The sequence below is a fragment of the Psammomys obesus genome, unplaced genomic scaffold (genome assembly GCF_907164565.1).
Source record: "Psammomys obesus unplaced genomic scaffold, mPsaObe1.curated_primary_1811, whole genome shotgun sequence".
NCBI classification, from domain to species: Eukaryota; Metazoa; Chordata; class Mammalia; order Rodentia; family Muridae; genus Psammomys; species Psammomys obesus.
In genome coordinates, this window is record NW_026585895.1 from 30,632,722 (window position 1) to 30,656,876 (window position 24,155).

Below are 24,155 nucleotides of genomic sequence, written 5' to 3' on the forward strand. Positions count from 1 at the left end.
GAGGACGAAAATAACCAGCGGAGTTACCTTACTATTTTATTTCATCCTACAGGTAAAATACAAAGAAGACTATGAAAAGAATAAAGGAAAAGCAGACTATAATGTACTTCCTGCTTCAGAGAACCCACTTCTGAGGCAGCTGAAGGCAGCAGGAAACGTCCTCAGTGATGTAAGTCACTGTCTTCACGAATGTTTTGTAAACCTTAAGGTCGCGAGTGACAGAGTCTGCCTCCTTGTGTGACACCTGTCTGCCCGTCTAGCTTTGCTAATGTTGTAAGCTTATGGAGGAGGAGTCAGAGCAGAGATGACTAGCTGTAGAAGGCTAAGTGTCTCTGACATAGCATGCCCCATGTCTGCAGCTGGTGGAGTGGGTTCAGAGGGCAGGGATCCTGCAGACACCAAACTTGGAAGATCCTCCCATCTGCCTCTTAAGAGACCGAGTAAGCTGTTAGACTCGACATAAGATAAATAAGCCAGAACCTCATATTAGAAGACTAAAGGTCCAAGATCAGTTTACCAACTTAACTAACTCATACACACACACACACACACACACACACACACACACACACACACTAAACACTAAACACATATACAACAAACATATGCAGGTGAAATGTGCAATCATTTGAGGTGTTGTTGTTGTTGTTTTTATGGACAGAATATATGAAGCTTTCCCCAAGATTCAAAGATTTTACATAGTTCTCACCATTTCTCTCCCCCTGCACTAAGTCAGCATGGTAGGGAATGTGTACACGTGGCTGGGGAATGGGAGCACAAGAAATAGGGTCTCCATCTGTCTATCCAAACCACTCTGCTGGGACCTCAACACAAAATGCGTCTGCTTTCCAAATGAAGGGCTTGCTTATCAAACAAACCTGCTCAGAGTCCAATCTTCTTCCATTGCTAGCAACAGAAATGTGAACGTATTACAAAAGAATAGGATCTCTGGAATTTTGAAACTGCAACATGAAAAAGTGGTGACAGTCTGCTTTCTCAGCCAGGCACTTGAAACCAATAACTGATTGATTTATGTGTGTATGTGTGTGTGTGTGTTTGTGTGTGTGTGTGTGTATACATATACACATATATATGTATATACATACATATATACATATATATGTATATATAAACACACACATATATATGTATATATATATTTTTAAGGCTAAATAAAATTCTAGCAGTGAAGGAGAGTTAGAGATAACCCATGCTTCAAATTCTCATCTGGGTCTTATTTTTTTAAGGCTCATTGTGTATTTTTTTTTTTTACAATGACCCTTTTCATGAATGTTTATTTGAAAAGCAGCGAGGCTAAATAGACTGCTGTTACCATGGCCTCTGTGTGACTGGGGCGTAGTCAGTGAGAGGATTCATGTGCTGAGAGAACAAGAGCAGCTCGGAGACACAGTCTGGCCACCAAGGCTCAGCTAAAGGGTAGCATGCTGGATTCCTAAGTTTTTGAAAATGTAAAATTTCTGGCTTTACAATCATTGCTAATAATACCACGGCGCCCTGTGTTTGATTGTCAGTTTCTAAGATCGTTGACAAGTGGTGTCCTTCCTTCTTCTTTTGTTTGCTGTTGGAAAATATGAGTGTTGTAATCAGCGTGGGAGTGACAGGGTCTATTTTAACTGTTTCTCCCCTACTCTGGCAGAAACTCTACAAGGAGAACTACGAAAAGACAAAAGCAAAGAGCATAAATTACTGCGACACCCCCAAGTTTCAGCTTGACACAGTACTGCAGAACTTCAGCAGTGACGTAAGTGATCGTGCTGTCACTCTGTTTCAATGGCTCTCTTAACAAGCCACTAATCAATTAACAAATGAAGTACATTTTATCTTTCAGACTAAATATAAAGATTCCTACCTAAAGAATATTTTGGGACACTACGTAGGCAGCTTTGAGGACCCATATTATACACACTGTATGAAAGTGACAGCCCAAAATAGTGACGTAAGTCCTTAGACCATTGTTTTCGCTTTCTAAAGGGGACTTTGTTGAATGAAGGCGTAAAATAAAGATTTGATCCTTACGTCTGTTTTTTTTCCCCCTTCAGAAAAACTACAAATCGGAGTATGAAGAGGACAGAGGCAAAGGCTTCTTCCCCCAGACCATTACCCAGGAATATGAAGCAATCAAGAAACTGGATCAGTGTAAAGATGTATGTTCACAGAGTGAGCCTGTGATAGATAGCCAGCCCTCCTCCTACACACCAGATCCTTCCCATTTCAAGGACATTGACCCAGTCGTTGCTGCCCTTGGTGGCATTTCGAGGCCAAGATCCATTTAGAATGTTGACCACTTGACAATTGTGTTTAAGCAAGGAACTTGTAAGAAACAACATCTATTTTGTAGACAGTGTAGACAGGACACTTCTTTTCCTGCTGGCATCCTATGCCTCAAGGGCTAATTCTAGCTCATTGCTGTGAGGAGTGGGCAGGAATCTGAGGTCATGGGGGAAATGCCCCATATTCACAGATGAGCATCTTTCTAACAAACTGCAACCCAGCTAAAAACAAAACCAATAAATGTTTGATTAGCCAGCTGTTTCCTTGGGGTGCGGGTGCGAAAGGCTTTTTCTTGGCTCCTAGGCAAGAAATCCTTGGATTTCACGGACACTACTAAACCAGATCCCTTTGTTCCCTCACAGCACACCTACAAAGCCCACCCAGAGAAGACAAAGTTCACTCAAGTTACGGACTCTCCGGTTCTGGTGCAGGCTCAGGTCAATTCCAAACAGCTGAGTGACGTAAGTTCTAAGTATCTAGGTATCCAGTTATAGGGGTGGGGAGACATTCCATAAATCCACACAGAAGTTCAGTTTGTTCCATTTTGCCATTCTGGGATCAAACCCCAAGCCTTGTTCATCCTGGGTAAATGTTCTATCATTCCCTTCTCAGCCCATAAAACCCTAACTTCTTATTTTATTGCATTTATTGGAAAACCTTTAAATTTTAGTAGGTGTTTGTTAGATTGAATCTTTTCAAGTAGACAACACTTAGTGAAGTTGTTCATTCAAGGAAACCAGTGTAGCTTAAAGAACTGAAAAGAACACGAATTCTAGATTCAGACAAATTTAGATTTACATCCCCGCTTCTTGTGACAGGGTAGCCAAGTCACACTCTTTCTGTGCCTCTTTTTCTCTGACATTATTTGTAGATGATTTGAAAAATTAACACAATCGAAGATGTGTTCAGAGTATACAGACCGTGGCCCAGATCAGATATGTGACATAGTTTTCTCTGCCAAATAACTTTGTAGAAAACGAAAGCCTAGAGATAAGTTTTAATGGGACTCAGTGTCTTTCTGGCCAGAAGTGACCGCTTCAACTGCAGTATCAATAAGCATGAAACATGCAAGGTGACACTTGTGAAGGGATCTCCAGTAAGTGACATCAGCGATGCAAAGGAAGCCAGGACAGCACCTCTGAACTTACTGGGCCCTTTGTGAGAGACATGGAGAGGAATGTGCATGGAGAGCTTCCTCATTCTGTCACCTACCATGGTGATGGATAGGGTGACCAATGACAAGGGTCCAGTACACAGGTTCAACAGTGCAGAGTGACTTTCCTAAGCTCTTGCTCTTGTGATCTTTGCTAGCTGTTTGAAGGAGGTTTGTTGTTGTGTTTTTTTTTTAATTCAGTAAATCTTTTTCTTCTAAACTTAATGGTCCTCTCTCTGCCCCATGTCCTGTTTCCCCATCTTTAGCTAAATTACAAAGCCAAACACGAAAGTGAGAAATTCAAGTGTCATATACCTCCAGATGCTCCTGCCTTTATTCAGCACAGAGTGAACGCCTATAACCTGAGTGACGTGAGTACTTCACGTACTGCTATGCCTCTCGTTCTGAGTTGCTTCATTGAGATTCACTGACTACTTCAATGTGGAGGCTAGGGAGAACCCTTAACCTCGGTGTTATGTTTCTGCATTTTTGCCAATGTGACTTTAAATTTACCTTGTAAACCCTACTGTCTCTGTGTAGTTGTCTTGTAAGTAGCTTCATTCAGTTGTTACATAGCCTTGATATGTTCTAACCAACCTCTAAAATGTCACTGTGCACGTCTATTTCAGGGCAAATCTTCAATGTTAGAGCTGTTAGCAGCATTTATGTATACTATACTGTAATTCAATTTTCCTAGGATATAATCTTTTTTAGAAATGATTCCCTTTATTCCCCAGGCCTACAGTGACCCTTTTTAAACAAATTAGACTTATTTCTACCTGTAAGAAAGCTTATGCTAGTGATAATACAGAGGCTCTAAAGGGCAGAAAGCCATGAATCCATTGCCAGCTTTCCACTTCCAAATTTAATTTTATAGAAAAGTTAAATTACCCTGGGGAGAAGAGTGTCTTACCTTCTTCATCAATTCCCAAAACAAGTACTGTGATTATCTAGCATCAGTGGGCAATAGATTGATTTGTGAAATGACCTCTGAGTGGATTTAGAAGGCAAAAGTGATGCCTATAAGCAGAGACAGTAGGCTAACTGCAATTGTACTGTACCACACCCTGCCTGAGGACTCAGATATTAGCGTGGCCACTGGAACTGAGCTAATGAAATATTCTGATAGAGAACAAAAAAGCCTAGTCTTAGAACTAGAAGCTCCAGCTTGAGGAGAATTACCTCAAATCTGCACAATTTCCTAGAGAATGAACAGGAGCCATTTACTTACTGTTAAGAATAAAATGATAGCCGGGTGGTGATGGCTCATGCCTTTAATCCCAGCACTCTGGGGCAGAGGCAGTTATTTCTAAGTTCAAGGCCAGCCTAGTCTACAGAGTAAGTTCCAGGACAGCCAAGGCTACACGGAGAAACCCTGTCTTGAACCTCTCCCTCCCCCCATTCTCCCCCAAGAAGAATAAAATGATAAGTTACCATTCACATCTACTGATTCCTTTTCCAGAATGTCTACAAGCACGACTGGGAGAAGAGCAAAGCTAAGAAGTTTGACATCAAGGTGGATGCCATCCCCCTGCTGGCAGCCAAAGCCAACAGCAGGAATGCCAGTGATGTGAGTGTGGCCCTGGGCTGGGCTGCTGGCCTGGGATGTCCCTGCCGAGCAGTTAGCATGTGTGGTGTCCTTGCAGGTGATGTACAAGAAAGACTATGAGAAGAGCAAAGGCAAGATGATCGGTGCCCTCAGCATCAACGATGACCCCAAGATGCTGCACTCCCTGAAGACAGCCAAAAACCAGAGCGACGTGAGTGTCTTTGACAAACAACTTTGATTTGATGTGGGTATCTCCACTAATTAATGTAACCTTCGGTTGGATGTCAGCCTACACTCAAATCTCAGGTTCCCATGGCAAATTAAACGTGTAGAGGCTATGGTCAGCAGAGACTCACTCTTTGTGATGTCAGTCTTCACTGGGAAGATCGTTTCTTTAATCTTCTCTATGCCTTTGCTTCATAAGGAGGAAACAAACCCTAAAAAGACTGTTGTTGTTGTTTATTTTCCAGAAATTGGCTAAATATGTTAGTGCACACAGTGCTCCTAGTATCTGTGTGTGTGTGCACTCACTCAGCGTCCGGAAGGAAGGTGTTCGCAAAGATGTGCAGAAAACTAAAAGCAGGAGGTGACAAGAGCAGCTGAGAGAATCTAGATGAAACATAAACAGAGAAGCAAGGTGTTTCAGTTTAAGAATTTTATCAAAAAGAGAGCGTGGAGAGAAGAGTAATAGATAAGCTCAGTAAAAGATTAGAAACCTTTAAAACTACAAGTCATGGGCAGCCACTATAAAGAAAATATAAGGTCCACAGACAAAAGCTGACTTCTGGGGGCATGATGAAATGTGTGTGCACCAGGCGGTGAGCTCTTGGCTTCCGTGGGTCTGCCTGTGTCCTCCAGCCCTTCTTAAGGCTTAGGCCTCATTTTACTCCAACCTTTGAAGCAATCCACATCCTTCAAACCGCATGCAAATGGAGTGGTTATTTCAAAGCCATTTGTGTGCTTTCTTTCAATCTGAGCAACAATGGGATGGGTAATGTGAACACTTGCTGTCATTAGTAGGTGAGATCATACAAGACATGAGCCTTAAGAGCATCCCTTCTGCATGGTGGAAAACGAGTGGAAAAACACATTAATTCTGTTCCGCTACTTCAGGCCTGGTAATAAGAGAGATGGCTGTTAGTGTGTGTGATATATTTTTCTCTTTTTTTCTCCTTTGACAGAGACTCTACAGAGAAAACTATGAGAAGACAAAGGCCAAGAGTATGAATTACTGTGAGACTCCTAAGTATCAACTGGACACCCTCCTGAAGAACTTCAGTGAGGTTCGCGAGGCCACGCCCACTTCTTGGGTGGGAGGTTTTTCCTACCTACTGAAAAGTCACTATTAACTCAAAGTATATGTGTGTGTGTTTTTTCATTAGGCCAAATACAAAGATTCATATGTAAAGAATATGTTGGGTCACTATGTAGGCAGCTTTGAGGACCCTTACCATACACACTGCATGAAAGTGTCGGCTCAAAACAGTGACGTAAGTTTGAATCCAGTTACCCTGGCCTTGCAGGGACATTGTTTGGAGCAGCAGGCATCCTGATTTGGTTTTGTTCTTGTACATTTCAGAAGAGTTACAAAGCAGAATATGAAGAAGATAAGGGGAAGTGCTATTTCCCTCAGACGATAACTCAAGAATATGAAGCTATCAAGAAGCTGGACCAGTGTAAAGATGTAAGCCAGCTGCCCTGGGCCTTCCAGATGGGCTGTGGGATGCTTGAGACATCTAGTGGAACCTTGAACGGGACTTTAAGTGTTATCACCTAGGGGGACAGGACGAGATTTTTTTATTTAAATTTGGCTTTGGGGGTGAGATTGGGGAACAAAAAAAATTACTAGGAAGAAGTCCATTGGCTGTGACATTCTTTCAGGTTTTATGTCTTTATTTTCATTAGGCTGTTTAGGTAGAAACTCAGGGCGAAAGGAGACTATCTTAAGTTTGTCATAATCAGGGCGTTCATTGTTCAACAGAGTGACAGCAGGGGCTTGCATGAGCCTGACACTGTCTATAGTGCTGGGGACTGGAGACAAGATGACCTGCTCTCCTGGAAGTTCTATTGGAGTGGAAGAAGTAGGCAGGATACAGGGAGCATGTGGGACCAAGGGAGAAACATCTAATCTAACGGTGTGATTCAGAGTTAGACCAGGGTGATGTGAAGAGACTGGGGGTCCAGGGCAAGCTAAGGCAGGACCATTCTGCCATGCCAAGATCAAGGGCAGAAAAGCTGAAAGAACAATCTCAAGAAAGAGGAGTCGAAAAGAATGGTGACTGGGATGAGGAGGATGGTATGAGGATGATGGAAGGTGGAATGTGCAGAGCTTATAACTCAAAGTACAGCTCAGAATGAACACACATTTCAGTACAGAGCCATGTTAGCACTTGAAGACTGACTGGGCGGCTTAGATACAGCAGAAAACTCGATTTCTCAGCCTTTTGGCTAAAATCGAGTGTAGAAAAAGCAGGAGGGAGCGGGAGAAAGACAGAGTGGAAGAGTGAGGTAGGAGAAAGAAATGGAGGGAAATAATGCAATTGTGTTTTAGTAAAAAACAAAATAAAACAAAAAAAAAAACTACACCTCTATGGGGAGGAGGAGGGAGAGGTGAAAGGAGGGAAAGGGGAATAGAAAAGAGGAGGAAGGAGCACTGAATCAACATTTTAGGCCTAAAGAAAGCAAAGTTTTGGGTATAAACTTCCCTGCGTTGCTGTGGCATGAACAAAAATGGAAGAGTACAGTGTGAAATGTCAGCGGGGCTCTCTTCTCTTCCAGCACACCTACAAAGTGCATCCCGACAAGACGAAATTCACAGCAGTCACGGACACCCCTGTGCTTTTGCAAGCCCAGCTCAACACCAAGCAGCTCAGTGATGTAAGTGTCCTGACTCACACTGGACTAAGTGATTCGAGTGTGGCTGATTGAAAAGCTCAGCGTTATCAAGGACTCATCTGTCAAGCCATTAATGCCATGTTTCAGATTTTGTTCATTAAAACGAAAATGAAGCTGCTAGGTTGAATTGTGGCCCATGGCAGATTGCTACCTGGCAAAGCAGTAACTAATGTTTTTTTAACAACTCACTGATTTTTCATAGGATTGCCTTACTTATTAAAATGTGTCCCAAGCACACTAGAACTTTATGCCACTTAAGAGTAGCAGCACGGGCATCCATTTGGCAGGCAAATCAGGAGGCATTCCTATTCTCATAGTGTCATGAAAACTTTGCAGAGAGAGAGAGTAGTGAGGCTTACAACAAGGTGTTACTCTAGGCAGTAACAAGCAGGAATTAAAATGTGGGGCTGCTGAGATGGCTCAGATGCTTGCCACTCAGTCCGATGACCTGCCCTTGATCCCTGATCTCCTTTCACATGACAGAAACAGAGAACTGACTCCCAAAAAATTGTCCTGTGACCTCCATACCTGTCACAACATATCTTTGCATGCATGCACGCACGCACACACACACACACGTAAAATTTTAAGACATAGTCTAAAGCATTTTAAAATTAAAAATAGCCCAATTGCTACATCTCATGTTGAGAGCCAGAGGACCATGAAATCTGTAAGACTGTGTCACCTAGAAATTACAGGCAAACTTCACTCATGACACCTCAACAGTATGGCTAGCTAAACAAGATCTGAACAGTGACACCAACAGATATGCTAATTGGAGGGTGGAAATCTAATAGAACCCCACCCCAGAGACAAAGAACTAAAGGCATCGAAGGGATGCTCAGAGTGGGAGAGTCTTCCCACAGGGAGGAGCCCCTAGTTGATTATCCAGAACCAAGTGGTCAGCTCTGAAATAATCATCTCCATAAGCAGCACTGATTGGAACTCAGCAGGTCAGATTTATATATTTATGCGTGTGTGCCTGTGTGTATTTAATGTAACAATTGAAGAAGAGGAGGCCAGGAACTTGAGAGAGTGTAAGAGTCATGGGAGACATCAAAGGAAGGAAAGAGAAGAGAGGGAAAATACTAAGATAGAGCCAGGCACAGTGGCACATGCCTGTAATCCCAGCATTCAGTGAGGCAGAAGCAGGCCAGGTGGAGTGTTGTGAGTTCCAAGCTAGCCTGGTCTACAAAGGGAGTCCATGACAGCCAAGGCCACATAGAAAACAAAAACAAAAAAATACTAAGCTAGGATGCCAGTGAGAAGAGTGATTGGAGGGGCACTGTGGAGGGTTAGTTAAGGAAAGCCTAAAGCAGAGACGGTGTGGCGGGACTTTATAACGGTATTAAAATGTTACTGGCAATTATTACTGGTCTCGTTACTGCTCTAATTAAGACTTGTAAAACTTGAGGTTTTCGTGCCCTTCAGGCCCAGTCTAGTGACAGAGATGAGGTGTGTGCTAACCTTGTCTGTAGTGTAGTGGCAAAGTGGCAAAGTGAAACCCAGTTGTCCTATAATCCTTGCGGGAGAGGGAATGAGACATGGACAAGATTAAATGACCCCTTGAAGCACTTTTCCTAAAAAGACACCAATACTGTCTTAACGTAAATTCAAGGGAGTTCCTACTTCAAACTGTTTGGACATCTGCTAAGTCCATTTTCTGTGCTGAAAAAAGAAAAAAAGATACCTGAAGCCAAGTAATTATTATAAAGAATAGAGGTTTACCAGACATATTGGCCCTTGATTGAAACCTCAGCACTTGGGAAGCTGAAGCAGGAGGATCTTGCCTGGGCTACCTAGGAAGACACTATTTATAAAACTGTCTCTTTATGCCTCAAGAAGAATAGAGGTTTATTTAATGTATAGTTCCAAAGGTTAGGGTGTCTAAGAGCTTGGAGCCAGCTCCGGGACTCCTTGTTGAACCATATAACATGGAGAAGGTATTGCTTAGGGAGACAGGGATCAAGCCCTCCTCAGAGCTCAGTTTTATAATGAAGCCACTCCTGAGGATGAATCGGCCTGTGAGGGCAGAGCTCTTATAAGCCAATCACCTTTGAAAGGTGCCTCCTGTCAAATACCACCAATGTGACTTTAAGGGATTAGGTGAAACTTAGGGTACACAGTCAGCCCACGTCAATGTATATTCTCCCTCCCTGCCTCCCCACCCCCATTTCAGCTGAATTACAAAGCAAAGCACGAAGGTGAGAAATTCAAGTGCAACGTGCCAGCAGATGCACCGGAGTTCATCCAGCACAGAGTCAATGCTTATAACCTGAGCGATGTAAGTAAGGCACCTCACGTATCCCTCATGTGAGAAAAGAGGAATGTGTGCATCTGTCTAAGGGCACAGTTAGACTCAGTGCAGTTGGCTGTGGAAATGGAAGTGGGGATTTTTTTTTTACTTTAGTTATTTTTTATTAATTATAGTTTGTTCACTTTGTATCCCAGCTGTGGTGCCCTTCCTCCCTCTCCTCCCAATTTCACCCTCCCTCTCTCTTCTCCTCCCATGCCTCTCCCCAAGTCCACTGATAGGGGAGGTCTTCCTCCCCTTCCTTGTGACCCTAGCCTCTCAGGTATCATCAGGACTGGCTGCATTGCCTTCCTCTGTGGCCTGGTAAGGCTGCTTCCCCATCAGGGGGAGGTGATAAAAGAGCCAGCCACTGAGTTCATGTCAGAGACAGCCCCTGTTCCCCTTACTAGGGAACCCATTTGGAGACTGAGCTGCCATGGGCTACATCTGAGCAGGAGTTCTAGGTTATCTCCATGCATGGTCAATAGTTGGAGTATCAGTCTCAGAAAAGAACCCTGGGCCCAGATTTCTTGGTTCTGTTGCTCTCCTTGTAGAGCTCCTGTTCCTTCCAGGTCTTTCTATCTCCCTCTTCTTTCATATGATTCCCTGCACTCTGCCCAAAGTTTGGCTATGAATCTCAGCATCTGCTTTGATAACCTTGCTGGGTAGAGCCTTTGAAAGACCCTCTGTGGTAGGCTCTCACATACTCTAGGGGCCTACTTCATTAGCAGATATAATTTCCATGGCCTCTGTTATAATCAGAAGCATTTTCTTGTTTATCCCTTTGATCTCTAGAATTTTGGAAATGTCTTCCATGTAGATTTCCATTTTTACATTTTCTCTGTGGCTGTTTATTATATAATTGTGATATGCACATGACTCTTTGGAAGATTTTAAAACTATTAAAACCAAGTATACTATTTATATTTTTAATGGAATAAAAGAAATTATATAATAGAAGAATCAATAGTTGTGCTACTGTTTTGGTTAATAAATTACTCATAGATAAATAAGTTTACAGATAAAATTTTCAATTTTTTTATATTTGCTGGATTAATCTGTTTTCAATCTCTTATTTTTTAAATAATGATTTCTTTTGTGAAACTTTCCTAGAATGTCTACAAGCACGACTGGGAGAAGAGCAAAGCTAAGAAGTTTGACATCAAGGTGGATGCCATCCCCCTGCTGGCAGCCAAAGCCAACAGCAGGAATGCCAGTGATGTGAGTATGGCCCTGGGCTGGGCTGCTGGCCTGGGATGTCCCTGCTGAGCAGTTAGCATGTGTGGTGTCCTTGCAGGTGATGTACAAGAAAGACTATGAGAAGAGCAAAGGCAAGATGATCGGTGCCCTCAGCATCAACGATGACCCCAAGATGCTGCACTCCCTGAAGACAGCCAAAAACCAGAGCGATGTGAGTGTCTGCCCTATTTTCAGGATGGTTTTCACTGACCATGTTTCAGAGAGTAGACAGATTTCAGTTGGAGGGTTTTGTGCCCACAGGCTCTCCTCAATTCTTAAAAATCTGCTGAGAGCTTTGGAGGCAGAGTGTACCCTGGCTCTTACATGGCTCCCGTTTAAGGAAAGAAATTACTGATGGTGGGTGACATCCATTGTCCTTTGAAGACTGCATTCATATCCAACAGGGCATCAGTTTTGCTCTGAAACCTTCTAGAAAAGATCACAAGCTGTTTTAATCTAATTGAGAAATAGCTTTTTAGTTAGTTTTGAAACTGTCTTTAGGAGAAACTAATGAACTTCCAATATAAAATCAAGTATGGCTATCAATACTTTATATTGATTTTAATAATTGGTAGTGGTCTCTACCTTAAAAAAATATTCCATTGATGATAGGCCTTTATAAAAGTATGATTTTTTAAAAATATAAACCACCTTTGTAGAATATTTTCTTCATCATACTTACTTCCTGGTTTTCAGGGATTAATTGATTCCCTAAAGGTGATCCATGGATCACCTGTCCTTTTCTGGGTATAATTTTTACGATAGAGAGGCAAACATCTGCTACTGCCAATTACGGTACATACTGCTTAGAAGATATTTTAAGAATGGCTGCAGTGCTCAGCATAGCTCACAAGCACCCGTTTCCATGGAGAAGAAGGAAGATGCGGGTATCATTTGCTTGTTCTAGCCATGTGTTCACACAGTGATCTGCATGAGCTTTCTTTAATCATTTTGTGAGCTTTACACGGTGCTCATGCACATCCACCGTTTCCCTATGCCTTCTCAGGCTCAGAGGCTGTAGCTAACTCCACACCGATACCACAGAAAGCTCAAGCATTCTTTGTTTTTATTTGTGTGTTCTGGTTATTTTTTCATCCTGTCCTTGAAAGCATTAGACCACTAGGCACAACATAAACTGATGAATTATTATCAACTGATTAACACTGGCAACTGAAAGACATTATCAGTGAGTCGTTCTCACATGATGCCCAGGCTGATGCTAAGCTGTATAGAGCAAGGAAACTTTCTTTTCTTTTCTATTTTAATTTAAATTTATTTTTTTTAATGTATTCACTGGTCACAGGCCAGGTCTCATCCCAGTCCCACTCTCCCTCCCTCTTTCTCCCCTTTCCCTAGTTCTCAGAAAGGGGGAGTTCTCTCCTACCAACTGACCCCAGCTTATTATGTCCCATCAGTACTGGCTGCATCCTCTTCCTCTGTGGCTTGGCAAGGCTGCCCAACTGGGGAAAAGTGATTGAGGAGCAGGCAATAGAGTCTATGTCAGAGATAGCCCCTGCTCCCTTTACTAAGGTACCCACATGGAGACTGAGCTGCCATGGGTTACATCTGAGCAGGGGGCCTTATGTCCTCTCCATGCATGGTCCTTGGTTGGTGCAACACTCTCTGCAGCGTTCCCCTGGGCCCATATTTGTTGGCTTTGTTGGTCTCCTTGTGGAGCTCCTGTCCCCTCCAGGTCCTTCTATTCCCCCACTCTTCCAGAACACTCCTTGTGTTCTGCCCAAAGTTTGGCTGTGAGTCTCAGCATCCAAGGAAGCTTTTTCTTAAAGCCATTGGCACCTTTGACAACATTTTAAAATGTATTTTTTTAGGATAGCATACAAAGTAATTTGATTGTGTCCATCATGGCATCTGCACACACATGACTTGTGTCATTAGACTTAGCTTTCCCTAAGTCACCTCACCACTGCCTTCCCTCACGTTCCCCCACCCCTTCTGGCTAGTTCCCTTCTTTCTTCCGGGCTTTCTTATCATACGTATTCCATTACCCTCTCTGTTTCCCATCTCATTAGGAGCTTTTTCTTTCTCTCCTGCTTTGTAGTTTGTGACCTAGAAACCTATACATATAAACACACACAAGTCTAAATTTAGGCTCCACCCATAGAAGACAAAACATAGGGTTTGTCTTTCTGAGTCTGCCTTTTTCACTTAAGATAGTGATTTCTGCTTGCATTCATTTTTCTCCAAATGTCCTAATTTCATTTTTATTTATGGCAACATGAAATTCCATTGTATGGATGAACCACATTTTTATGTATCCATTTGACTACTGATAGGCAGCTGGGTCAGTTGCATTTTCTGGCTATTATGAATTGTGCAGCAATAAACATGAGTGTACAAGTATTTCTGTGTGTTTTGACATTGTTTTATAGACACCGATATGTGTCAGATGCTGAGAACATAAGCACAAGTGTCAAAACAATTCAGCAAATCACTTTCCCCCAACTGCTGTTCCAGCACCACCTCATTCATTCCTTTCTGATGGGACAGGCTTTACACATGTGTATGCATGCCACTGGAAGTTTCTGAGTTTTCCCATCCATCAGCCAGCACTTGGACTTTATAACTAATAAATGTATTCCCAAAAAATAACAACCCATAGAATATTAGAAGGCAGACAAAGTTCCCTAAACTTACTGATAGCTGTTCTGTGGTTGAAAAGCTTTGGAAGCTGGTATGGTAGTTCATGCTTATAATCAACATCAGCACTCAGGAGGCTGAGGCAGGAGGATTGCCGTAAGTTTGAGTCCAGCTTGGGCTTCAATCGATAGTACCAGGTGGCCAGAGCCACACAAGCAATAGATTACCCATTCCCCCCTCTTCTGTCTCAAAAATCAAAAGATAACTGCCCATGTCTCGTTTTCTAGAGGAATTCAGTGATACAAGTCATAGGAACAAATTTTGGGCAAAATAAATTACCCGAAGGCTTGCATTTGTTTCTCTAAGTGTCTTTCATTTTCTGAGAACCCAATTATGGATACATGGAACTAAACAGTCTCTTCTTACAGCGCGAATACCGCAAAGACTATGAAAAGTCAAAAACCATCTACACAGCCCCTCTTGATATGATCCAAGTCACCCAGGCTAAGAAATCTCAGGCCATCGCCAGTGATGTGGACTATAAACACATCTTGCACAACTACAGCTACCCGCCTGACAGCATCAACGTGGACCTCGCCAAGAAGGCTTACGCTCTGCAGAGTGATGTGAGTAGCAAGCTTTTCTCCTCCCCCTCTTTGGAAGGTGAGATGGGACAGGATCTAGCAGGGGCCTTGTCACTGGTACTTCCCCCTCCCCCGCCCCGCCCCGTCCCTGTAGCTTCTGTGTCTGCCTTGTCTCTGAGGAAGCATGGAGGTACTCAGAAATGACCCCTGCTGTTCTTAGCAATGTATGTCCTCAGGATAGCACACATGTCTAAGAATGGGCTCTGTTAATATTTCCTTTGTGGGAAAGATACCAACCTTGCTGAGCCAAGAGGCCTCGGCTGTTAAAATGAAGTAAAACAAAAGTTGTTTTGAGTATTTAGATGGATGCTGAGGGCCAGCAAGGCCAGCAAGCTCAGAAGGACAAGTGCTCTGTCTGTTAATCAATAGATTCTCCATCCTCTCTTCTCGCCCCCAGAAACCACCTACTGCTGAAAGTTTGGCTACTACAGACGCATCCAAAGACAGTGTCTGTCTTTGGAAACTGGTTTCCTTTCAGTTAGCATAATGCCCTCAAGGTTTACCCTTGTCATAGCTTTTGTCAGAATTGTCTTCCTTTCTAAAGCTGAGCACTATTCCTTTATAATTATATGCCACATCTTTTGTATCCGGTTTCTGTTGGTAGGTGTTCAGGTTCTTCTCACCTTTTAGCTATTGTAAATTGTGTTGCTATGACCATGAGTAACTGAATGTCCTTTCAATGTCTGATTTCAGTTCTTTTGATTATATATCCCAGAAGTCAAACAGTTAGATCTTTTAGTTTTCTGAGAAATTATTTTTTCCAATGACTGAATAACTTACACCCATACTGTCATGGAAATATTAACCCAGCAAAGGACCAAGCAAGCATTTGGAGAGACAAGGAACACTCAGCTTGATTTCATCCAGGCGGAACTCAAGTTCAATGCTTTATGAAGTTCAGTTTCATAGGTCAGGTAACAGTATGACATCTGAGGCTGGTCTCTGAGCCTCCTGCTCACCAAAGGCAATTTCCATTGCAGTTAGACATGTCTGCAGGAACAAGCATTTGCAGGTAGAAATTCAAACACAAATCTCGCAGGTAGGGAATAAAAGAACTTCTTCCTGTGGTATGACCTTTGAGAGCTGCAAGTGATCGTCCCTTAAGGGAGTTAATCCAAGTGTTTGCCTTCCCAAGATAAGAGGAAAGGGCTTTAACCTCAAATTGAGCACCATGAACTCAGCCCACTTGAGTAAAACTTTAACTCATTCTCCTTTCCAAGTAATCCGACAGTTTCCAGGCAGGAATTTCTATTAGATTACCATAAGACAGAGTAATAATTTTATTTTGTTAGGTACATATACTACCAAAGGCAGTTCTACTGAATGCATATCTTATTTCTTAATTGCTTAATTTTTCTATGTGTCTTCATCATAGTTCTATTAGAAGAAGTTTCTCAGAGGCAGGGTTGATTTCATGTGTGTGTGTGTGTGTGTGTGTGTATGTGTGTGTTTTCCTACTCCACTTTTTAAAAAATCCACTATAAAGAACAACAATTTTAAGTGTATTTCTTGAGATAATTTTGGGGTGTCATCTATAGTCAGATGACTAGAAGTGGTCATTATTTTAGTGGCATCTGATAACTGTCCCCACATGATATCAATTCCAAATAATAACTGCCTGATTAAGTAAACTGACAAGTAGAAGTATTTCCAAATGTTTTGTTGGCCAATGCAGAAACCCTAAGATGGTCATTATACATGAAGGACAATGTATGCCAAAGCTTTGACAAATAACGACCATCGAACCTTATTAGAAATGACCAAGATCATATACCTTTACATGGGCCATCAATTCAGGTCTAAATTGGCCACCGAGATATATTCCACACTAATGGTTCCAAGGAGCAAACCTCTACAGCCAATCATCCCAATGTAATTTCTGTATTTATTCTTTGAAAAATCATTTGGAATCAAGCATTTTCGGGGCTTAGAATCAGAATTCCACACTTTTTCGTTAAGCTGCTCCCAAGAGGGAAAGGGAGGACGTGGCCATTAGAAAGCAAGAATCCAAGTGTCCCAGACAGTCACCAAAGAAACGTGCATGTGTGGACAACATACCTGCTCAAAATAATGCTAAAACACTGAGTAAAATGTCCATGGTGTAATAATGACAACGAAGAAAGACGTGACTTCTCTTTTGTTGTAGGTGGAATACAAAGCTGACTACAATGGCTGGATGAAGGGCTGTGGCTGGGTGCCCTTTGGCTCTTTGGAGATGGAAAAGGCAAAGAGAGCCTCAGACATTCTGAACGAGGTATGGCCACCGTGTGTTACAGGGCACTGAGTCTTAATAAAATGCAAAGTCATAAGAAGCACTTTTTCTACTTCATTTTCTGGTCATTGCCACTGAAAAAAAAAATTTAAGTACAAATAGTTCAGAAAGATATTCATACCCCTTTATAGTATCCAAACTGTCATGTAAAGCATTCAAATATAGTTGAACAACTTTATTTGCATAATGTAAAATTTACCTATTTTAAATGTAATTTACACAATTGTGGACCCACTACCACCAGGAAACTTCTCTACCCCAGGTGCTGATGAAGTTGTTAGGGTCCTGTAAAGGAACTATAGTATTCAGGATGTGGATGCAGGAGGATCAGGAGTTCAAGACCATCCTTAGATATTCACTGAGATTGAAGCCAAGCCTATGTAATATTTAGACCTTAGGCTTTGTTTGTTTGTCTGTTTTTTTTAAGACAACTCAAATATTCTTGCTTGTTCTTCTGATGACTCTCCATATACCTTTCTGGTGTTTCTGGACTCAGCATAACAGAAAGGTCCTCTTTCATACCTTAAGCAGGGAATTTAAGGAGCGCAGATTTGCTTGCAGAGAGATGTACCTCTCTCTTCCACAGACTACCATGATGACGCCAATTTTAGCACATTGAGTTCTGTATCGTATTCATTCTCATCCAAGCTGATCAGGACTCCAGGACCATAGAACTGAGAAAAGCCCTGTGCGTCTCTCCAAAGCAAATTCTGAGGCTTTCGATGTTAGCCTGCAGTGAGAGGTAACCATTGATCTTTCTTTTCGATTTTCCAAACAGAAAAAATACCGCCAACATCCAGACACGCTCAAGTTTACCTCGATTGAAGATGCTCCCATTACAGTGCAGTCTAAGATTAACCAAGCCCAGAGGAGTGATGTGAGTGTCCACCTTGCGTGTTTTAGGAACTGATGTGAAGGTACCTGCACTCAAATGTGCTGGTTACCTGTGGCTGTTTTACCATCTGAAGAGCCGCCTGTGGGCAGCTGCAGATTCCTGCTGTCCAACGATGCCGCCCACACCTAGTCACAGTGTTAGTATTGTGCACGCTGTGCTAGCTGTCCGGTCAACGTCAAGGGAAGGCTCTCTGGAGGGGAGGGGAGAGGGGCTTAGTTTAAGGACAATTATCAGCTATCTTTAGGGAAACCAAAAGGAATGAATATAGGTGCTGTGTCACACCTATATTCTGTAGAATGTATTTGAAGTCAGGACTAAGATATATAGAGATTCAAAACCACCCATTAGTTCTTTAGGTTCTCCTGTGAGGTCTAAAAGAGATTATTGTATGTTCTTCCCTGCTAGCCTGTTCTGGATGCAGGTTAACATCTCCCTGGGTTGAGGTCCTCCAGGCACCCCTACCTTGAACCAGGAACTCCTAGTCTAGCTCAGAGATCTTGTTCAGTGGTGAACATGCAAAGAGACAGGACTCCATACCACTGCATAAGTGTCCTGAAATGTACATTTATTTTTGCGGATGAATGTAGGGACAGTGCAGAGAATATCTTTAACATTACTTTGTGAGATACAAACCACATTGAGCTTATTTTCCGGTGTCTATAGCTGTCCCTTCGTACTTTGTTTACACACGGTTTCTCTCCTAGATCGCTTACAAAGCCAAAGGGGAGGAGATTCTGCACAAGTACAGCCTGCCGGCAGACTTGCCACAGTTCATCCAGGCTAAGGTGAACGCCTACAACGTCAGCGAGGTGCGTACATGCTGTCCTGCGTGCTCAGCCTTTACCAACGCGGCCTTGTGATCGTACTCAAGGGGTGCCTTTCTTACAGAGTATGTACAAAGCCGACCTGAAAGACTTAAGCAAGAAGGGATACGATCTGAGGATTGATGCCATTCCCATCAAAGCTGCCAAAGCTGCCCGGCAGGCTGCGAGTGACGTAAGTGCAGCCATGGTCACGTGCCTAACATGGGACCTAACAGGATACCCGGAAGTCACCCTGTATTGGTGTCCCTGACTCGTCTGGACAGAGAGTACCCTTAACAGACCTTAGTATTCTTAGAGGCAAAATTGGCATAATCATCTACTCATGAGTTCCCATCAAGACTTAAAATCGCTGGGGAGATTTCTGCAGAAACTCTTATTACTTTGATTAGAAACCGAGAAGAAATTCAAGTTTTAATAGCTTCTAGATGGAATAATTTTAATCTCTAATCTTTATTTATTATGTGATTTCCTCTTCCCCTTTTACATGCATTAAATCTATTTTTTTCTAGGAAATCCAAGTACAACTTTTGATTGAAACAAAGTTTTCATTACACCAATGAAATTGAAATACCGATAAAAAAAGAAAAGAACAAAACCCCAATGCCCTTGTTCTGAAAAGCCCTCTCAACTGAAATTTCTCACTGACCTCCTTTTTCATAGGTGGCTCCTCCAGCCACTCCATGTTCCCAGATCTTCCAGAGTTTTCTCCTATCTGCTCTGGGTTTTCCAGGATCCTCTGCAGGTCCTCCAGGAATTCCCAGTTCCCCTCTGTTTATAATTAAGATCCAGATGCTGTTCTTCATGACTGACTCTAAGTTTCATTTTCAATAATCAAGGACTCAGAAAATTTCTTCCATTGTTAAGAGTCTTCAGCTGTCAAATCCTCAGCTATTCCAGGGCCCTGGCAACAGAGAGTAATTGGCAAAGAATGTGAAATGCTTCGTTTCATGATTTTTTACCAGCATGTATGGAGGAGGAAACAGTTTGTCACTGATATGAATTATGATAGCATCTGCATCCCAAGCACCTTTGGGTGGCCAGAAGTAGCTAGACACCCAAGTGGCTTCTAAATTATGTCTCACTTTACCATACCACATAGGAAGTTGGCCCATCATGTCTTCAGATTTCATATCCACAGATACCTGTTGAAGAAAAATATCTTTAAAATTACATCTGTACTAAACATGTACAGACTTTTTTGTCATCATCCACAAAATGACATAAAACCATCTCTATAGCATATAAATATTGCTAGATGTTATAATTAATCTGGATATGGCTTGAAGTATACATGAAAGTGTGCGTAGGTTATATGCAAGTACCATGGTTCATAGAAGGGACTAGAGTATGGGTGGGGCTTGGTTTCTATATGGGGTGGGGAATCCTGGAACCAATCCCTTTGTTACAGGCACCTGGAAATTTCTAGGAAGCTCAAAAAGTGCGTATTACGACCTCACTGCTCAGTAAAATCTTCCAAGCCACATTTTTTTTTTTAATATGCCCACCTTCATTCCCAATAGATTCATTACAAAAAAGACTATGAAAAAGCCAAAGGGAAAATGGTTGGATTCCAAAGTCTCCAAGATGACCCTAAACTGGTTCACTACATGAACGTGGCCAAGATACAGTCGGACAGGGAGTATAAAAAAGACTACGAAAAGACAAAGACCAAGTACAACACACCCCACGACATGTTCGATGTCGTGGCCGCGAAGAAGGCACAGGATGTGATCAGCAATACCAACTACAAGCACTCCCTCCACCACTATACCTACCTGCCGGACGCCATGGACCTGGAGCTGTCCAAGAACATGATGCACATCCAGAGCGACGTAAGTGCTGTGGTTCCCAGGGGGCCAGCCCGTAGCTCCCCGAACGGGCCTGGGTCCTCAGCCTCTTCCCTCCCACCGTAGAATGCCTACAAGGAAGACTATAACACCTGGATGAAGGGCATTGGCTGGATACCGATCGGCAGCCTTGACCAAGAAAAAGTTAAAAAGGCAGGCGATGCCCTGAGCGAAAAGAAATACAGGCAGCACCCAGACACGCTCAAGTTCACCAGCATCGTGGACTCCCCGGTGATGGTGCAGGCAAAGCAGAACACACAGCAAGTCAGTGACGTAAGTGTAACGGGGGGGGGGGGGGGGGAGGGAAGGGTGTGTGTTGGTGAGCAGGGGCTCTGCTAAGGGTAAGTACAGCTCAGTGTGTTTACTCTCACGCCAGTGTCTTTTCATTTCTAACTTAAGAGTTCTGTGGATTCAGCGTTAAAACTATGGGGCCTGGAGAGCCAGCTCAGTGTCTAAGAGCGCTGACCGCTCTTGCGGTGGACCTGGTTTGGTTCCCAGCAGCCGCATGGTGGCTCACAACTATCCATAACTCCGTTGCCTTCTGACCTCTGCAGGCACCAAGCATGCAGCGCACAAACTTACATGCAAGCAAAACACTTATACACGTGAAATGAATAAATTTTAAATTGTTTAATAAATAAAAAGAAAATTAAAAATTTAGCTTAGGTTTTTTTTGTTTTTTTTTTTTTTTTATCTCCCTAGGCATTAACTTTTTAAAAACCATCCTTTGGAGGGAAAAAAAAAATCTTCCTTTTCAACTGCCATTAAAAGACTCTCTTATTGGATACATTGAAAATATTCTATTTACTATTCATACATGGATATAAGATGTTTAGAACATACCTGTACCTCCCAGTCCCTTTCCTCCGATTCCTCCCCTATAACTCCTTATTGCATACATTTGACTAAGTGTGGTGGCACACGCTTTTGATGCCAGAACTTGAGAGTGAAGATAGGCTACATGGAAAGATTCACACAGGAAAGCGGAGGCGACAAAAGGGAGGGGAAACAACGGGGTGAGGTTCACTGAGAACAGCTTCTTCAAGAGTAATAGTTACTGGTTTTGTTTTTTTTTTCCTTTCATTGCAGTGTGGAAGGCATTTTATTTTTGTGTCTGTGTCTTGCAGATCTTATACAAAGCTAAAGGAGAAGACGTGAAACATAAATACACTCTGAATCCCGACCTCCCGCAGTTTCTCCAGGCCAAGTGCAATGCTTACAATATAAGTGATGTGAGTATCAGGGGTCTCTGATGGGGTGTGGAACTGCCATGTGATAATAAAATAGAGCTTTAGAGTAGAATAGCATCTGGATGATTTTCAGTCGGCTTCCCGCTCTTAGTCCCCAGGAGAGCACTTCCCAGGATGGTGCCCTCTTGACCCCAGAGTTGGCTCTTGGCAAGGAAGGACCCCTTCATTGGTTTACTTTTTTTTTTTATTTTTTTCTAACAGTAGCCTTAAAATGTGTAAGGCTCCCTACCTAGTCTCCTCTTGGCCATCCTTCCTAAAACTGGAAAGCTTCCTGTTCTGTCAATGGCCCTCGCATACCAAAGTTCCTATAGCCTTTATTGTTCCTTCCTTTGTCCACTCTATTTTTAAAACGTCCCTCTTCTATATGTGCCAAGGCCAGATTTGAGTGAATAATCAGTGCAGAGACCAGTGATTTGGAGTTAGATATAAAGTGTGATCCTTTGCTGATGGGGTTGCCTAGAAGAGTTCGTGCTGTTGGGGGATCTAATCCCTTAGCTTACACGCCTGAGAGAACCGAGGAATCCCAGTGGTTGAGAGACTCCTGAGCTGATTGGTAAATAGTGCACTGACTCCCTTTTGCCTTCTACCCCAGGTTTGTTACAAACGGGACTGGCATGATTTAATAGCCAAAGGCAACAATGTCCTGGCTGATGCAATTCCCATCAAAGCGGCCAAGTCATCAAGAAATATCGCCAGTGATGTGAGTAAAAGTTTTAGGTGAAATTTGAGTGGCTGCCTTTTCATAAAATAATCAGCTACATGCCTGCTTGGGTGTATGTGTGTATGTGTGTATGTGTGTGTGTGTGTATATATATATATATATATATATTCCACAAACACAAAATTAATGACATTAAAACTCTCCACAAAATACTATTTTGAAAACCTGCCACCTTTTCAACATTGTTGTGACTTTTTTCCGACGGCTGCACTTAGTAGCGATGTTATAAATCTGACAGTGGCCAAAATTACCTTCACTGACAAAATTTCCCTGAGCGCTCCCATTTTTATTTTCAGGAAGAACGTGAAATGAATGACAGTAACATGTTAGACTCCGATGACTGCCTGCCTTACAATTGCATTTTAGAAAGAATGGAGAAGCTTACATATCTGCAGATATTTCATAAGCCAAGTAGGACCCCTGCCTTTTCTAGAATGTAATTGTAATTATTCCATTGGTGCCATTTCATCTATAACACTAAATACATACACACATATATGTTTGTGTTCTATATATGTGTGTATGCATATACATACACACACAAAGATACTTCTCATCTTTAAAAACACATTTTTAGACATTCATGTCTGACAGGGTTCACTATCATGATGTATTCCAGGGGCTACAATATTGACTTGAGAAAAGAAAAACCCAGCTGTGTTTAGCCCACATAGGAAGATTTGGCACAAAGACCAAAGACACTACAGCTTTCCTTGAAAGGACTGGACTGAAATTGCCTTCTTTAAAGCTTTGTACACAGTACACATCACTCTGAAAATACACTGCCGATTTAAATTGAGAGTGAAAACCTGAAGTCTAACTCTGCCCATTTCCCCACCTAGCAGGTTCACGTGCTTTCTTTACTATATCTAGTAATTTCTTGGCAACCCTTCTACCTGCGAAGTCCTTGCTGATGAATTTCTGTACTCCGCCAGTGCTCCGTGTATGCAGGGTTTGAGTAGGATGAATTCTCTTGAATAACTATGAGGGTCGCACCTATTACAGAGTACCTCAGTCTGCATCTTCCCCCTGCCCCCCACAGGACAGGGTTGCTCTGTGTTACAGCCCTGGCTGTCCTGGACTCACTTTGTAGACTAGACTGGCCTCGAACTCTCAGAGATCAGCCTCCCTCTGCCTCCTGAGTGCTGGGATCAAAGGTGTGCACCACCACACCCAGCTTGTGAACTTTTTAAAATTATTTATTTTACATCCCGATCATAGTTTCTTCTCCTTTCTCTCCTCCCAGTTCCTCACTGTCACTTCACCTCACCTCACCCACCACCCTCCTGTCCTTCCTTTCTTCTCAGAAAAGTCTCAGAAAAAGACTCCCATGGATATCAACCTGCCTTGGCCTTAGTGTAGTAGGGTTAGGCACATCTCCTCCCATTGTGGCTAAGCAAGGCAGTCCAGGTGAGAAAAAGGGATCCCAAGGTGGGAAGGTGAGAAACAGAGTCAGATACAGCTCCTGTTCCAGCTGTTAGGGGTCCCACATGAAGACTGAGCTGTACAATTGTTACAGATATGCAGAGGTAACATATTATGTTACCTCTGTCTGTCCCAAGTATGCTCTCTGTTTGGTGGTTCAGTCTCTGTGAGCCCCTATAGGCTCAGGTTAGTTGGTTCTGTATGTTTTCTTGTGGTGTCCTTGACCTCTCTGCCTCCTTCAATCCTTCATCACGCTTA

General features: G+C 42.6%; 1 protein-coding gene across 1 annotated transcript in view; it reads left to right on the forward strand.

Moving 5' to 3' along the window:
* The window catches only part of Neb (nebulin), a 192,214-nt gene that overhangs the window by 23,588 nt on the left and 144,471 nt on the right, over positions 1 to 24,155 (forward strand). The window contains exons 11-34 of the mRNA XM_055600265.1: positions 53 to 169; positions 1,658 to 1,762; positions 1,850 to 1,957; positions 2,061 to 2,165; positions 2,655 to 2,753; positions 3,712 to 3,816; positions 4,908 to 5,015; positions 5,092 to 5,205; positions 6,176 to 6,277; positions 6,377 to 6,484; positions 6,574 to 6,678; positions 7,773 to 7,871; positions 10,069 to 10,173; positions 11,296 to 11,403; positions 11,480 to 11,593; positions 14,448 to 14,645; positions 16,810 to 16,917; positions 17,714 to 17,812; positions 18,535 to 18,639; positions 18,719 to 18,826; positions 20,175 to 20,486; positions 20,568 to 20,774; positions 21,629 to 21,733; positions 22,344 to 22,451. Coding sequence (XP_055456240.1) covers positions 53 to 169; positions 1,658 to 1,762; positions 1,850 to 1,957; positions 2,061 to 2,165; positions 2,655 to 2,753; positions 3,712 to 3,816; positions 4,908 to 5,015; positions 5,092 to 5,205; positions 6,176 to 6,277; positions 6,377 to 6,484; positions 6,574 to 6,678; positions 7,773 to 7,871; positions 10,069 to 10,173; positions 11,296 to 11,403; positions 11,480 to 11,593; positions 14,448 to 14,645; positions 16,810 to 16,917; positions 17,714 to 17,812; positions 18,535 to 18,639; positions 18,719 to 18,826; positions 20,175 to 20,486; positions 20,568 to 20,774; positions 21,629 to 21,733; positions 22,344 to 22,451 — 2,952 coding nt within the window. The remainder of the gene's footprint in view (positions 1 to 52; positions 170 to 1,657; positions 1,763 to 1,849; positions 1,958 to 2,060; positions 2,166 to 2,654; positions 2,754 to 3,711; positions 3,817 to 4,907; positions 5,016 to 5,091; positions 5,206 to 6,175; positions 6,278 to 6,376; positions 6,485 to 6,573; positions 6,679 to 7,772; positions 7,872 to 10,068; positions 10,174 to 11,295; positions 11,404 to 11,479; positions 11,594 to 14,447; positions 14,646 to 16,809; positions 16,918 to 17,713; positions 17,813 to 18,534; positions 18,640 to 18,718; positions 18,827 to 20,174; positions 20,487 to 20,567; positions 20,775 to 21,628; positions 21,734 to 22,343; positions 22,452 to 24,155) is intronic.